This window comes from Mytilus californianus, unplaced genomic scaffold, assembly GCF_021869535.1.
Source record: "Mytilus californianus isolate M0D057914Y unplaced genomic scaffold, xbMytCali1.0.p SCAF_13, whole genome shotgun sequence".
Classification (NCBI taxonomy): Eukaryota; Metazoa; Mollusca; class Bivalvia; order Mytilida; family Mytilidae; genus Mytilus; species Mytilus californianus.
In genome coordinates, this window is record NW_026262615.1 from 14497204 (window position 1) to 14514200 (window position 16997).

Genomic DNA, 16997 nt, shown 5'->3' on the forward strand with positions numbered 1-16997 from the left:
TGTTTTGAAGTCTCAGGAGTATAGCTATTGATTACAAATTGTATTGCTTGGTAGATTAAGAATTACGATTTGATTATCTTAGCTTTTACATCTTGTTTGATTCTCTGATGTAATGACATTTTTTATTAAAAGTCATTAGTTACGCTTTTAAAAATCAAATTAGTATTGGAAATGATTTAGATTATATAAGAATGCATTTTGAAAAAAATCCCGTCATTCCGTCACTCCGCAACATCTATGGACTGAATTTTGTGAAAATAACAGTTATATAGATCTTTTTTTCTAAAAGCCTTCACATATTGAGCTGATTTATCAAATTTCCACTCTTAAAAATGGCTTCAACCTTTTTTGAGAGAGGGGCCATTCATGTTGTTCCGACACATCTAATTGGAAGTCTGGAGCTGGCATGTCAATAACTACTAGTAGTCCTTTGTTATGTCCTTTTTGTTTAGTTTCTTTTGTTACTTATTCTAACATTGGACACAGACTTCTTTTAAACTGAGATTAACTGTGTGTATTGCTGTATGTTTGCTTATTCCACATTGGCTAGAGGTACATATAGATGTCACAAAACATGTTTAACCTTGCCACATTTTTGCGCTTGTCCCAAGTCAGGAACCTCTAGCCTTTGTTAGTCTTGTATGATTTTATAATTTTGGTTCATTTGTATGTCAAGGAGTTTAGTGTCGTTTTTTCCCTAAACTAGTATACATTATTGTTTAGGGGCCAGCTGAAGCCCGCCTCCAGTTACAGAATTTTCTCACTGCATTGAAGACCCATTGGTGGCCTTGGGCTGTTTTCTGCTCTTTGGTTCGGTTGTTGTCTCTTTGACACATTCTCTATTCTATTTCTTTAAATCAAGAGAGATGATCCAAATATTAGATCATTATGTCTTTTGTGGTGTTGTCATGACCAAGGGATACATCGCCAAAGGTTGGTGGCACGGGATCTCTTTAAGTTTCTAAACCTATCCTGTTGCTTTTCTGCTTTCATTTAGAAAGTATTTATAAATGCCTGCAGTGTTAATGGAGTAGAGTGAACCTTAGGAAAGTTAAGAATATATCATGGGTATAAGACCACTTTTTTTGGACCCTTGAAATTTGGAACTGCAAAGTACATTATTATATGTGTTAATCTATAAAACAATACTAATATGATGTTCACAAGACATTTTTCTGTCATATATTTCAGTAATAACCATAACTATACCATATGGGTTTTTCTCATTGTTGAAGGCCATACAGTTATGGAAGCTATAATTGCTTACATCCACTTCATTTGAACTTTGGTGGAATAAGTTGTCTCATTGGCAATCATACCATATCTCCATATTTTTTTATATGTATATTTAAATTTTGACTAAGTCTAAATTGAAAACAACGTTCAAACCTATGATTGCTTTGGATAAAAACCGCAATTTTTATATGTGTGCATGCAAAACAAATTTCTTGTTAGAGGGGTCTAAATACAGCACAAACAACATTTTCCAAAAGACCAAAATAGTGAAAAAGTATATTTAAATTTTGACTGACAGACTGGTAGGACAAATTAAACCTTTAGTTATTAAATGTTCAAGAAGTCAAACATTTACAGGTGATACAAGTATTCCATGTATGTATGTACTTATTGACACAGTTATGAAATAACTTGATTGTTTTGTATTAGGTTAGGGATTGCTGGATTGATTTTTGAATGAATATTTTATTTGCCTTTAACAAACAGTAAAGATATTGGACGTCAGAACTGTGTCATTTTGTAGTATGTTTGTGTCTGGTCATTAGCACAGTTCTAGTTCATGTACAGATTAACTGCAGTTTTTGTTTTTTTTCAACAAATTTGAAATCATGACATTGTTTTAGACAGCAATAAGCTTAAATACAAAAGTAATATATTTAATCCTATATGTATCTGATGATATGTGAAATGCTCATATTAACATGTGATAGATTCTGTTCATAATGTTGTTGATTCATTTATTTTCAAGGGTTCTAATTTTTTGCATTCAAGAAAAATTGAGAATTTACGTTGATATTTCCCTATACCCATCAAATCAATGAAAATTGGTACCCCACTTATAACAATGAATCTACACTCTACAGTATGCTATAAGATACTTAAAAGTTAGTAAAATATTCAAGGGAGCATCTAAAAACAGTCCAAAAAAGACAGACGAAAGCCATGCCCAACATACAAAAACAGAAAGACTGCAGTCACAAAACACAACACAGTGCAGCATCAACCACGACAAAAACTAGGGTAAGTGACCGTTCACTCCAATGCTCTGGAAGGGTAGCAAGTTCCTTGTCCACTACTGCCACCAAACCAGGTTGTTTCTAACGGTAAATGACATTCCATGATTAGTGATAAATGGTACAACAAATAAAACAAACTGGTGATCATTTTTGACAGACATTCTACAAGGATCAACCAAACCATGGTGGCTAAAGTAAACTTATAAAAGGCAGTGTTTCTTAGGTTTTTCTGCATATATTGTTACCCTGTTAGTTTTAGTTTTCACGTGATCAATAATGATACAAATGCCTTAAAAGTAGAGAAATATTTCATAAAATCTAGTTACTACCTGCCATATATTTATGTCAGTTTTATGTTGTGTGTTTTCTTATCTTTATTTTTATTTTATTCTTTGAGAATTTTTATATTTAATACAGCCACATCTTTAGTAATAGTATCTATCTAAGTAATTCACAACCTTTTAAGACTCAGGACAACTTATGACAAATTTATTGAAAACATGTCTGTCTATTGACCTATCATTGTTAACTTTTTATACATTGTGACTTGGATGGAGAGTTGTCTCATTGGCACTCATACCACATCTTCTTATTTATACATACTGTCTATAGCAACTAGACTTTATATTGGCCTCTAAATATTTTATTATTATTTGTGTTTTTGGGTTGCTGTTTGATTGGTGTGTACCCTACATCTATTCATATAAACTCATAACATTTTTTGATGAGCATCTGCTCAAATTCAAGATCTGCAATACTTAAAGTCATTAGTTCAGATTTCTTCTCGGTTAATTTGGCCTGCCATTATTGTATTTTATTTATTTCAGTTTAAACAACTGTTGTCTGCATGTTCTACCTTTATATTCATTTAATCTGAACAAATCATTGCTCTTGACTTTAACGAGTGTCATAGATCTAGAGCAAACAGAAAACGCCTCTGTAGCACTGATAATAAACTATTGACATTATACGGTGGCCACAGATGCTAAATATTGACAAAATATGAAAAAAAGATATTATCGGTAATTCGTAATCAGGGGCATTGAACATTCATTAAATATATTTGTAGTTTCTGCTGTGACAGACAACAGGACAGTTAGAGTTCAACAACATCTTATACATGGAGTAAAATTTCTTACAATAAATAAGTAATAAGTTGCAGACCTACTATTTTGCACTTTTTCCAGTAACCTCTGAACTCATAAACTCATAAAGGAATTAAAAGGAAATTGTGTTGGTCTTGTTGCTTATAATAATCATTTCTAATCATGTTTACATCAAAACCATATGCTGTACTTTTATTTAGTATCCAGTTTTCAGAGTGCAGCAATGTTTGTCATGGGTATTCATATTCCCCTTTAGAAAAAGGACTCATCTAACCTGAGTCATGACAGGATAATTTGAGTTTGTTGATTGTGGCCATTATCTGTCAGAAACAACCAACGAACAAATATTACCAATATTAGAATAAATATTAATTTTTTATAACAAAATTTTCACATAATACTTGCTTAACATTTTTGGCAGGAACATCTCTAAGATGGTTTTCTTTCTCTTTTACAACTGATCAACTAGCTTGAAATTAAAGATGGCCGTCATAGCTATTAATAATCATAATTCCCAAAGAAAGTACAATGAAAAAACACATTTCTGAAATAACATTTAGAATCAAACACAGTAACAATTATGATATTTGTTTAGCTCACTAATTTACCTAGCCAAAGCTACTAGAAATGTAATGTGGCTAAATGCATGAGGACTGACAAATTTTTGGGGTTGAAATTTCTGAAAAGTGGAAGATATGAATTATAATGGGAAGGATGGAAGAGGACCAAACACTCTAGAGATTTTATATTTCTGAAAGAAGAATCACAGGTTTGGGCTTAAACATGTTAAATGCAAATACTTATCAATAATTTTTTTGCTATCCAGACACTAATTTAGACCCAATGTTGATGATATGGCTCTTTGCTGGTCCACTTCCAGGAAACTTGTTTTGTTTGAACACAGAGTGTTTAAACTTTCCAGAATATTTCTATTTACATGTTAAAGATGTGCCCCTTACTTTGTACTAATTTGGAGAGTTTTTGCACATTTTCCAAATGTTGAACCTTGGGTAGCATTCACAATGAAGTCTAATCTCATTTTATTGACATTTTTTTGTTTTTGTATAAAAATAAAGATGTGGTAAGATTTCCACTGAACTCTATTCACTAAAATCCAAATAATGTGGATGTTAGCAACTACAGATCACTGCACAGCTTTCAACAATTAGCAAAAACCATACCATATTCTAAGCTTTAAAAGGCCCAACATGAAAAAATTTGAATTGTTTTCAAGTTAACTAATTTTTCTTTAAAATTTGGAGACGAGTTTTACTTGCTTATTTGTAGAAACCTGTGATCATGTTTCTTATATTGTGGATTCATTATTATTTGTTGGGTATCATATTTAGTGGATTTTTGTGGGTAAAGATATGCATACAACCCGGAATTATTTGAATCTGGAATAATTTTGAATTCTGGAAAATTGATAAGAAATGTATGTTGAAAACTAAATTAAGGGTTAGCTATTCGTGCATGGCTAAGGGGGGGGGGGGGGTTTACTTCATACTGAAATATCAGTAAAAGTAAAATTAACCATACTTAGGTTTCTAATCAGTTTTCCAGGTTTCAAAATTATTCCAGATTCAAACAATTCCTTGTTATACCATGAATTTTAAATGTTCAGTGAAGTATACATTTTTGATAGGCTTGTATGCAGACTTTGACAAATCATTGAAATTGAATATGCATCAATAATAAAAAAATTTCCTCAATTCATGAAAATTGGTACCCCCGAATATAAATGATTGAATCCACAGTAATAGCATTTATAAAATAGATAGTTTCCAAAAGTATATCAAATACTAGTGTGGCTCATTACCATCTATATAGCCTTTCGAATTACAGACCCATAAAGCCATGTAAGTATGTAGCCAAACTATTACAGGTTTTGGTCCATTAATTTAATTGAGGGTTCTGCTTGAAAGGACTCAATGAGACTTGGAGTAGGTCAATGATACCTGAGTTATTTATTTGAAAAAGATTAGGATACTGATACAGCAGAGTGACTTCTTACACCTGAACAGAAGTACATTAATGTAAAATAAATCTTGTAGATTGTATATATAACGGTTGTATAAAATTTTGGTCCAAATTTCAGACAAAGAATATATTTATGAGAATTGCAATATCAAGATACACATTATATACCTAATCAAGGGTAAAGACCCAACAACTGAGTAAAACTGAAAACAATGTACTGTCAATTCATTTATTTTCATGGAAATTAGATTTCATGGTTTTGACAAATACTCATGCATACAAGCCTATAGAATTTTTGTATTTTGTTGAAAATTTAAATTCTTGGTTTTAACCTATACCCACAAATCCATGAAAATGGTATCCCGCGAAGTTTAAGGAATCCACAGTTTAGGAGTTGGTAATGTTTTGAATATGTGAGAATAAAATGACATGTTAAAATTAGAATATCTGCTTTACTTTTTTCCTTAAGGTAAATAATTAGGGGTCCTCAGTATACATGTACTTTGATAAATGTCATAGATGCCTAGTATCTACAAATATTTGTTGGGAACACATGTCCTCAAATACAAATTAATCTCTTTAAAGTCATCTTTGTATCACAATAATTAAATCAAATACCTTATTTTTCTATCATATTGATTCAATTTTGTTGTAATTGTACACTTTGATTTTTGGAGGTTTAAATTCCAGTGAGTTATATTCAGTGATGTGTAAAAGCCCAGATTTTTTATGTATAATTGGTAGTTTCTTTTCTCTGACTATTAGCTTTATCTTGATAGGAAGATTTTTATGTTCTGAGGTCAACAAGGACTGGTAGGTGCTCAATGAATTGGAGAAAATTTGATTTATTTATTTAGCCTCCTTTCAACTTATTCAGTTTACCTATTATTATTGCAAGATGAAATGAATTGTTCAAAATTTAAACAACATTCTTGTACTTGTTAAATTTAATTTCATTCAAATATTTTTATGGACAAATTTACTTTCATACATTAAAATTTGATAAATGAAAAGTTTTTTTTATATTATACATGTACTTTGTAAATACATGAGCTGCGTTGGATATAAATCGACCTTATGCAAGTGCACGTATACATGTACATATATAAGACTTTGATTGATTATGGAACATGCAAATACGAAATAAAAGATGCATTTTGGTCTGTTTGTAGGGTCCTTATGACAACTCAATTTTCAAACAGTTACAGACTTTCTGTAGAGATTGTTTCGACCCGAAATAGGTAAAAAGATGTATTGACATTCATTTGCATAAGGTCGATATCTATCCGACGCAGCTAACATGTTTGTTATACAGTTTTTGGATCTTTCCATATTTTTCTGCTGTCAGAACTGTTTGATTGATTGGTTGTTGATAAAATGATTCTTGTACATAAGTAAACTTTGAAGTGTCCAATCATATGACTTTCAATTCAATATCCTTAGAAGGGACTTGACTGTGTATGAACACTGCATGATCGTACTGTTAGATGTTTGACTATTTGATAGTAAAGTTACCTTTTGTCTTAAAGACTGAAAAAAAAGGAAACTTGAAAATTATAAGAATGTAAATAGCCTGCTTTAAATTTTTTCAGATATTCTCTAGACTCTGGACGATTTTGACCATGACATCATATTGCAGAATACAATTTTCTGTTGTTGAAGATAATATGCTCACCTCTAGATATATTTCTGTTCTTTGTGTCGTTGACTTGCTGTGTCATTGATGTATATATCTCACATCACCTTATATTCTAGACCGCCTCAGTGGCCTCGTGGTAGCCAGTTCTCCTTGAATGCGAGAGGTTGTTGGTTTGAACCCCAGCCAAGTCAAACCAAAGACTTCGAGATTGGTATTTGCTGCTTCTCTGCTAAGCACATGGCTTTAAGGAGTAAGAGTAAAGACTGGTTGGCTTGGAGTCAGAATGATGTGTCTGGGTAGGGTGACATGTCTGATAATGTCTTCCTGGAGACTGTTAACATGTGAATTAGCAGGATAAAAAATGCGACTCAGCATGTCGGTCTAGTACAAAGTGGGGTTAATGTTCATATTACATTAACATGTTGAGGTCCTGAATATGCATTTAATTTGCAGCTGGACATTTAAAACAGTCATTCATTATTCATCATTATTCTTTTACAAATGTATTCTAAACATCAAACTGACCACTGCTGTATACATTTAGTTAATTGATAAATGTACTTGTACCAGTATGTGTGTAGACAGAAATAAACATTCTCGTGAACAGAAACAAAATGACTTTAATAACGGCAATTACATGTTTATTTGTCCCTGTGAGGCAGAAATTACCACCAATCAACACATATAGTTTATCAATTCACCCTATGTGGGTAAAACGTAGGAAGTGCACCTTTACAGGTGAGCAATTTTGAATTGAATCGTAATATGATAAACTGTGTTTAGAAAATAAATGGATGGAAGATTAGAATAGTTGTATGTATTGAAAATATACTATAGTTTACTGGTATAACATGATAAACTGTGTTTGGGAAATAAATGGATTGATGATTAAAATAGTTTATCATAATGAAAATAGTTTACTTGTATATAATAGTGGATTATTTGATGTCTGAAGGATTTATAAGTACATGTAGGCATAGTTAATATGATTTAAATATACATGTACTTATTAGTAATAATACTACATGTAGGTGGGTATGTTTGACTCTTTTTAAAGACGTTTAAATGATACAGCAGCATAAAAAATGAAGGAAGTAACCAATGAAAAACAGTAAATAATAATGCAGACTGGAAATATATAAATGTTGAACGAGAAAAAATCTTTGTGTTGTGACTGATAAAGTATATATGATTTTTATTCAAGAGAGTTATAAATTCAACAATAAACATGTTCATGTATGTATAATTTGACCAAAATCTATTAAAATATATAAATTTATGTGTGCATGTAAACAAAGGTAATATGTAATAATTAAATAAGAAGGAAATGTATTGTGTGAGGAGTTGAATGAGAAAACAAATGTTAGGGACATTCATGTTGTTACTGTTTTATACATGGACAAGAATTAATTAAAACATATATACATTGTAAATTTATGTGTGTAAACAAAGGTAATTAAATTAAATAAGAAGGAAATGACTTTACACATGTAAGGAGTTGAATGAGAAAAAATGTTTGTGTTGTTTTGATAACTTAGGATTTTTATGCCCCACCTACGATAGTAGTAGGGGCATTATGTTTTCTGGTCTGTGTGTCTGTTCGTTCGTCTGTCCCGCTTCAGGTTAAAGTTTTTAGGTCAAGGTAGTTTTTGATGAAGTTGAAATCCAATCAACTTGAAACTTAGTACACATGTTCCCTATGATATGATCTTTCTAATTTTAATGCCAAATTAGAGTTTTTACCCCAATTTCACGGTCCACTGAACATAGAAAATGATAGTGCAAGTGGGGAATCCGTGTATTATGGACACATTCTTGTTATTCATGCGAGTTATAATAAATTCAACAAAAAACATGTTCATATATAATTAGACCAAAATTCATTAAGTTAATCAAGATTATATTAGATAAATAAAACGTATGTGCACAAACAGAGGAAATGTTAGAATGAAATGAAAGGAAATTGTACAAAATTTATTTTTTTAAATAAAATAACTGTGGTAGATTGAAATTTGGCTAAACATCCTTGATTTATGCTTATAAATGTAGGATTATAAACTAAAGTGTAGTTTGACAAAATATAAAGCAATTTAACATGTTAAACTTCTGGATGTAAAAAGTATAATGATAAAGAACTTAAAGGTTAGAATATGTACGAGACTAATAATGGGGTTGATGTATATAACCTCCTACTCAAATGTGAATCATTTGGAATATGAATAGGGAGGAATGTTATACTAGGTATGAAGATGGTTAATCATTCTTTGTACCACCTTTAAAATTTAAGAGGGAAATTTAATTGGTGGTATCATGGCTCTCAATCTCTGTTGTCTTTCAAGAGAGGAAAGAGCGGATTTCAGTTTTTATTATTGATTGATTGCTGTTTGCTAATTCGTCCAGTAGCAAATATTTTATGCAATACTTCATATTTTTCATGTTGGGTACTTTTATAGCCCACTATATGGTATAGGTTTTTCTCATTGTTGAAGCCGACACAGTGGCCTATAATTGCTTGCTACCAATTCATTTTTACTCTGGTTGATAGTCGTCTCATTGGCAATCATACCACATCTACCCATTTTTTCAGTATTCTGGACGATGGGGTTTTATATTGGGTTTTTTTCTGCGGAGGATTTTGAAAATATTTGTTCAAAAATTTTGTGATTACATTAATATAGAAATAAGGAGATGTGGTATGATTGCCAGTGAGAAATCGCTATCCACAAAAGTTAAAATGAAGTAGATGTAAACCATAAAAGACTGAAAAAATTGAAATTGATTAACTGGTTCTAAGCACAATATTCATCCTTCAGGGTGTACTGCTCAGGAAATCAGAACAGAAAAAGTTTCTGAGACTTATAACCATTAAACCATGATTGTTGCATTCTCATATTTCACACATTCATGGCATTTGTGCACTTATTTGAGAAGGGCCTGATTCCAGGATTAAATGTGTTAAAATATACTAAGAAGTCACATTTTTTTTATAAAAGGGTGGAGCTTACCATCTGGTTATACAGAGTTGGATAGTCTGTAGTTAGCCAAAAATTATCTTTTATGTTTGGTTGAAACTTCCAATATATTTTTCAAAAGTATTTTATACCAGTCATAATTGACATCTTAGTGTTGCCTTCAAAGATGGCTATTCTGATTATGTTACTTTTAATGGACCTCTTGAAAAATCAACCCTGAGGCTGATGAAAATGTCATAAGTAGATTTCATCTCCACCCACCTATTTGAATTTTTTTGTATTTAAATTGTAACTAGTAACTTAATTTAGAATTCATACCTTTTTACTTAATTTAGAAATCATACCTTTTTGCTTAATCTCAACTTATACAGTATTATATGAGCTGCATCGGATAGAAACCGACTTTATGCAAGTGCACATATACATGTACATGTATAAGACTTTGATTGATTTTGGAAAATTCAGATACGAAATAAAAGATGAATTAATGTCTGTTTTGTAGGGTTCTAAAGATATCAACTCAATTTTCAAACAGTTACTGGCTTTGCATAGAGATTTTTTCAACCCGAAATAGGTTAACAGATCGATGCATTGATATTCGTATGCATTTTCAAAACTTTTCTGATTATAATTCTGAAACATGTATACTGTAGCTGTCACTTAACCTTACTCAGAGAGAAGGAAGTGTACATCAAATTGATTTTATTTTAAGCATTTTTCATTTGAGTATAGTCATCAGGTGTTATTTATTTCTATGCACATGTGTTTCTTTATAGAAGCTTGGTGACAGATTTGGAAACCCCCTGAGGATAAAAATAGATTATGTAAGTAAACCTGGTTGTTTTCTAAGAGCTTTTCTGTTTTTTGCAGCTGAGACAAAAACAGTTGGAAGAAGAGATGGAAAAGTCCAGAGTTTTGCAGGAAGCTTTACATGCATTGGCAACAGAACATCATGAATTAGAGCGTACGATAGGTGGTAAAAAATCTCCTCCTCGGTGCTATGATACGGACGATGATGAATTCTATGACTGTGATGGAGAAGAGAGCGGAGAGTTTGGTAAGTTCATATGTTAAATTATTTGACTTTTTTAAATACTGTTAATTCATCTATTTTCGTTGGTACCAATTTTCGTAGTTTAGGGGAAAATTTAATTTTCATGGATTGTGGAAAAATTGAATATTTATGGATATTTGATATTGTGGCTTTGCCAAAGTTTACTTACAAGCTTATAGAAATTTAATGCTTTGTTGAACATTTTAATTCGTGTTTGACGTATATACCCACGAAATCTACGAAAATTGATACCCCACAAATGATGATAAATCTTTAGTATTTATAAATAATGATATGACATGCTGTTGTTGTCAACAGAGTAACAGATGCTCATATTTACTAGCCAAGGTTTACGTTACATTTCCTTCCATAGATATTGACAGGAACATTTATTAAATTACTGTAGTATAGTGGACCTATATCTTATCTTCTTGATCTTTTTTATATGAAGTGGGGGTCAATATTACACCCTTTAGACATATTTACACTTGTATTCAAATTTGTCTGCCAATACTTAAAACCACACAAGTTCCAGCAATTTGAAATATTGATGATTGTTGTATGACATCAGACATCTTTGCTAGCCAAGGGTTACGATTCAGTCCCCTCCTCTCCAGAGAGAAGGAGACTGGATCGCAACCCTTAAAGGGGACTGGATGGTTACCCTTGGCTAGCGCAGATGGGCATCAGAAGTTTATTCAGAGACAGATCTAGGGTCATTCTAAGACAATTCAGCTAAATACCCGAAAGGTTGAATTCTCTATTATTATGTGTTATCGGCCATGGGAACTGCAGATTGAAATGTTGCACAGATCAAAATCAAGATTGTTAAATCCATTATTTTACAATCACAATTAAAACTGGAGACAAAAATCTGATGTACTTGATAGTAAAAACAATTGTTTTTATTGGCAATCGGGAACACAGATCTTATTGTATCTGCCATAGTGATAGCTGGAATGTAATAGAGTGTATATATATGACTTCTTTATTTTGATCTTTAATTTTTTTAACATAAAGCATTCTTTTTAGAAAAATTGAAGTAAAACATAGTCAAATGTATCAAGCTTTGGGTTTTGGCATATTTATGATTTATTGTAGTTTGTAATACGTAAACACATCATAGATACCAGGATTAAAATTTTGTAAGGCTTTCATCTACAGTGACGTTCAGATAAAAAATTTTGTAAGGGTTCCGCGGAACCCAGTGTCTCGCCTACTTTTGCTGTTAATTGCAGGCTCAACAAAAATGAGGAAAAAAATTAATAAAGATATTCCTCTTTATACTATCTTTTGATTGTAAGTAGCTTCTGTCCAAGTTTGGTAAAAATCCAGGATAGTTTATGAATCTAATAAATGTTTTAAAAACTTAAACTGCAGACTGTATGTAATGTTAACTGAAAGAAAAACTAAGTCCATTTATAAGTAAAATACGGAAAAAATGGAACAAAATTTTAACAAAATTTCCCCTAGATACTAGCTTTTAATCATAAACAAGCTTCTGTCCAAGTTTGGTACAAATCCAGGATAGTTTAAGAAAGTTATTGAAATTTGAAAAACTTTAACCACAGAGTGAACGTAATGTTAACTGGCAGAAAAACTAAGTCCATTTATAGGTAAAATACGGAAAAAATGGAATATTTTTTTTACAAAATTTACTTCTGGATACTATTTTATGATCATAAACAAGCTTCTTTCCAAGTTTGGTAGAAATCCAGGATAGTTTAAGAAAGTTATTAAAATTTCAAAAACTTTAACCACAGAGTGAATGTAATGTTTCCTGGCAGAAAAACTAAGTCCATTTATAAGTAAAATATGGAAAAAATGGAATTTTATTTTTATAAAATTTACTTTTGAATATTATCTTATGATCATAAACAAGCTTCTGTCCAAGTTTGGTAGAAATCCAGGATAGTTTAAGAAAGTTATTAAAATTTCAAAAACTTTAACCACAGAGTGAATATTTGTGGACGCCGCCGACAGCGACGCCGCCGACGGAATGTAGGATCGCTATGTCTCGCTTTTTCGACAAAAGTAGAAGGCTCGACAAAAAGTTAAAATGGCCAAAGAAAGCACGAAGCTGTAGAGGATTGAGGACCCAAAATTTCCAAATGTTTTGCCAATTGCAGTTAAGGTTATCTATTCTTGGGGTAGAAAATCCTTAATATTTCTAAAAATTTCAAAATTCATATTATACTGATTGAATAAAGAATAACAGTTTGTAAATTAAAATAGGCAATTTTTTGTTAAATTGTAATATAATTTTTGTAAATGAAATATAAATAATCATTTGTGTTTAATTCTCTGCATTTTGTTTTCTTATATAATCTGGAGACTGTTTAAAATTAATCGTCAATCTGACACGTATGAGAAGCCTTGGAAATTTAAAAGATTTTTGTCAGAAATTAAAAAAATCCTCATCAAAGTCAATTTTAGAATTCTTTTTTTGTCAAAAATTGATGTAGATTAGAACCTTCAAAAAACAAGTTCAGCACAGCAAGTTTATATAGGCTACTTGTATTTGCTGTTACTTAAATTATTTGAGTAGAAAAACAAAAAACTTCTGTAAGAAGGGAGGTAACTCATAATTACAAATACATGCCTTTTCTTTGATTACAAAACTTTAAGGTCTTTTAGATAAAAAAATTCCATGCAGTTTTTTTTATTAAGATATGAAGTAATGTATTGATTATTGAAGTCAGCAGATGTTGTACATTTTTAGACTACAGCCTATTGCTCATAAGAAAAAAACAATTATGTTTTATCATGAAAGCAAAAAAAAAATTATGTTTTTATCATGGACATGCAAATTAATCTTCAACATCTTGTGATCCGTATATAGTATTGGAAAAATTAAAAAGGTGGTAAAAAAATATACTATATAGTAAAAAGTGGTCATAGATTTGTGAAAAGGACATGCAGTGAACAAATCTGGGTGTATTAAGTGCAACTTAGGGAATATCTGTAATTTATTCTTATACATGATGACATATATCTGTCATTTTACTGCTATAAATCATGTTTTCTTGTAAGGTTTGATCACAAACAAATTAAAAATGCTTAAATAACCACTTTGTACCTAATATCCTTAAAAAAAACCCACATAGAATCTAAGCACATGTAATTTTAAAATAACTTTGGAGAACTATAATATACATATCATAAGCAAAGTAATTGTGGAAGTTTATGGTGAAAAATTAATAACATTATAATTATCTTTCTTGATATGAAACGGGGACCCTCAGTTATTTTCACCCTTCAAGTGCATTGAAAATCACAGTAAGTAAATGTGATGCTGTTCAATAAATTATTTTGGTAGCCACCTTAGGACTTCTGTTTCATGTTAGGCATTTTTTCAAGGTTTCTTAGCACAATCTTGGTGCCTCATGACCCGCATTTCATTGCAAAACACTGTTTTGATTGACAACAGGTTCAGTCAGTCTACTTCTGGAGGAGATTAAAGGCTAGAATTTAGGAAATTTACTCTATGTACTAACGCCTGATTAAATTTAAAATTGATCAAATTTTTTACAGAAATTCAAACTAGAAAGCATACCCTTTCAAATAAATCTACATACTTATGTAATAATATCACTGCACACCATTTTAAGTTTTTTTTTTAAGAACTACATTCATTGGTACTGGACTGGTTGCAGTAACTGGGATCCTATTCCATATGGATATGAAATCAGTACCAAACTTAATCTCCCTTGATTTTCCAGATATGCACATGAACTCAGTAACTAATTATCTCTCTTGAATTTTTCAAAATGGATATGAAATGTAATGATCTCCCTTGATTTTTCAGATATGAATATGAAATGTAATGATCTCCCTTGATTTTTTCAGATATGAATATGAAATGTAATGATCTCCCTTGATTTTTCAGATATGAATATGAAATGTAATTATCTCCCTTGATTTTTCAGATATGGATATGAAATGTAATTATATCCCTTGATTTTTCAGATATGAATATGAAATGTAATTATCTCCCTTAATTTTTCAGATATGGATATGAAATCAGTAACAAACTTTGACGCTATGTCTTATCAATCAGCGGACTCAGGAAACTTTCCTTGTAATAAATCATCTAACTGTGATATACCCAAAAATGGAAGGTAATGGCAAATTACACACATTATATAACACACATATGTATGGCAAATTACACACATTATATAACACACATATGTATGGCAAATGACACAATTTATATAACTCACATATTGATTGTCAACTACACATATACTATAACTTGTATGTCAGTATTAATGTTTTTATACTTCTCTATCTGTTATTTATTATGAAGTTCTGGCAGTGACTGCATTTTGGATCTTTCAGCACGTTTATTTTGGTGTATTACCCCTATTTTACCATGAAAATCCTTGGAATACAACACAGTTCAAAAATTTTATGATTGAATGCTTTTGTTTTGGTTTTTCGTTTTCGTAATTTTTTTTTTCTGTAACCCATTGTGATATATTGGTAGTTCCATAATCATTGTTCCCTATGGCTTATATCTTATGCTTGAATGGCTTTGGGTATGATTTTCATAATATTATTGGCGCTAATATCCATTCTGGTACAACATTATATTTCCTTGAACATCGTAAAATATTTGCCACTGGTTGTTAAGCAACCAACAATCAATCAATCAGTCTATATGTTCAATACAACACAAATCTACAATGGTCAAATTACTTTGAGATCAGTTTTTGTGACTAGTGAAGTTCATACGTGAGAGACATGATGATAATTTTATACAACCAGGGATTGCAATGGCTTCCAAAAAGTTGTTACTTTAAAAATCACTAACTTTGAATTTTTGTCAACAAGACCCACCATTCTTTCTTACAAAGACTATGTATTTACTTAATGTTTTACCTTAATTCGAGGTCAGTTCATGCACATTATAGACCAATTATAAATAAAACTATTAGTAATTAAATCACTTTAACCATTTGAAAAGCTGTTTGTCTAATTTTTGTGCTATTTTCACATTTCTTGAGCTGAGTGAGAAAAATATTTATCCTCACTAGTGAAAAATTTGTTCTCAGCAAATGATTGGTGGAAACTTAATTATGACATTAAATGTTTTTTGATTTCTTCTGAATTTCCTATTGTGATGTCCTGAAAAAGGCCACCATGCCTGATGACGTCACGTATAAAGAACACAACTTTCTGCAAATCTTTGAAAAGAAAGGATAAAAATCATTAGAGAAACAGATTCCAGCACTATAACTCGTGTATTACGATATTTCTCCACTCGAGTCAGTTAAATTTTTATATTTAAAGCGTGAGCTGTATATTGAACATTTATAACAAACATTCCAAAACATGGATGTTTGTTTACATAGAAACTAAAATTAATATTTTTACATGTGGAAAAATAAAAAAAAACTTGAATCTAATTTCATTTTAAAAAGTGATTAAACATGATTCATGCAGAGCTCTTTGAAACGAATGATTCATTATTTCAAATCAAATATAAGACAATCACTTTTTGTATTGTCCATTGAGGGTAATATTGACGACAAACATCATTGGGCAATCAGCTGATGTTTTTTTTGGTTGTTTTTTTTACGGGGGGGGGGGCATAAATTTGTTAAAAAGCATCCCCCCTTACAATTAAAACAGTTACTCTTAGAAAGGCCACCTTGAGGGTGCCATGTGCTTGCCTCAAGTTTGGTGGTCTTGGTAGTCACATCTCCTTATTTTTATATTGGATTAAACAAATGACTTCAAAAGTAATATTTGCTGCTTCTTATCTTTTATATATATAAAGCATCCAGCATTATGAATGACTGCTAGCATATGAACTACTAACAGTTTGCTTGGTTCAGATTTATTTCATTTTCCTTGATATTCATGAAGTATTTGCCAATGGATGTGTAAACTCTTATCTATAAAAAGAAGATGTGGTATGATTGCAAATGAGACAACTCTCCACAAGAGACCAAATGACACAGAAATTAACAACTAAAGGTCACT

The 16997-nt window shown here is 31.0% G+C and overlaps 1 protein-coding gene across 1 annotated transcript in view; it reads left to right on the plus strand.

Moving 5' to 3' along the window:
- LOC127723226 (oxysterol-binding protein-related protein 1-like) overlaps positions 1-16997 on the plus strand; it is a 102809-nt gene that overhangs the window by 39340 nt on the left and 46472 nt on the right. The window contains exons 15-16 of the mRNA XM_052229788.1: positions 10820-11006; positions 15013-15124. Coding sequence (XP_052085748.1) covers positions 10820-11006; positions 15013-15124 — 299 coding nt within the window. The remainder of the gene's footprint in view (positions 1-10819; positions 11007-15012; positions 15125-16997) is intronic.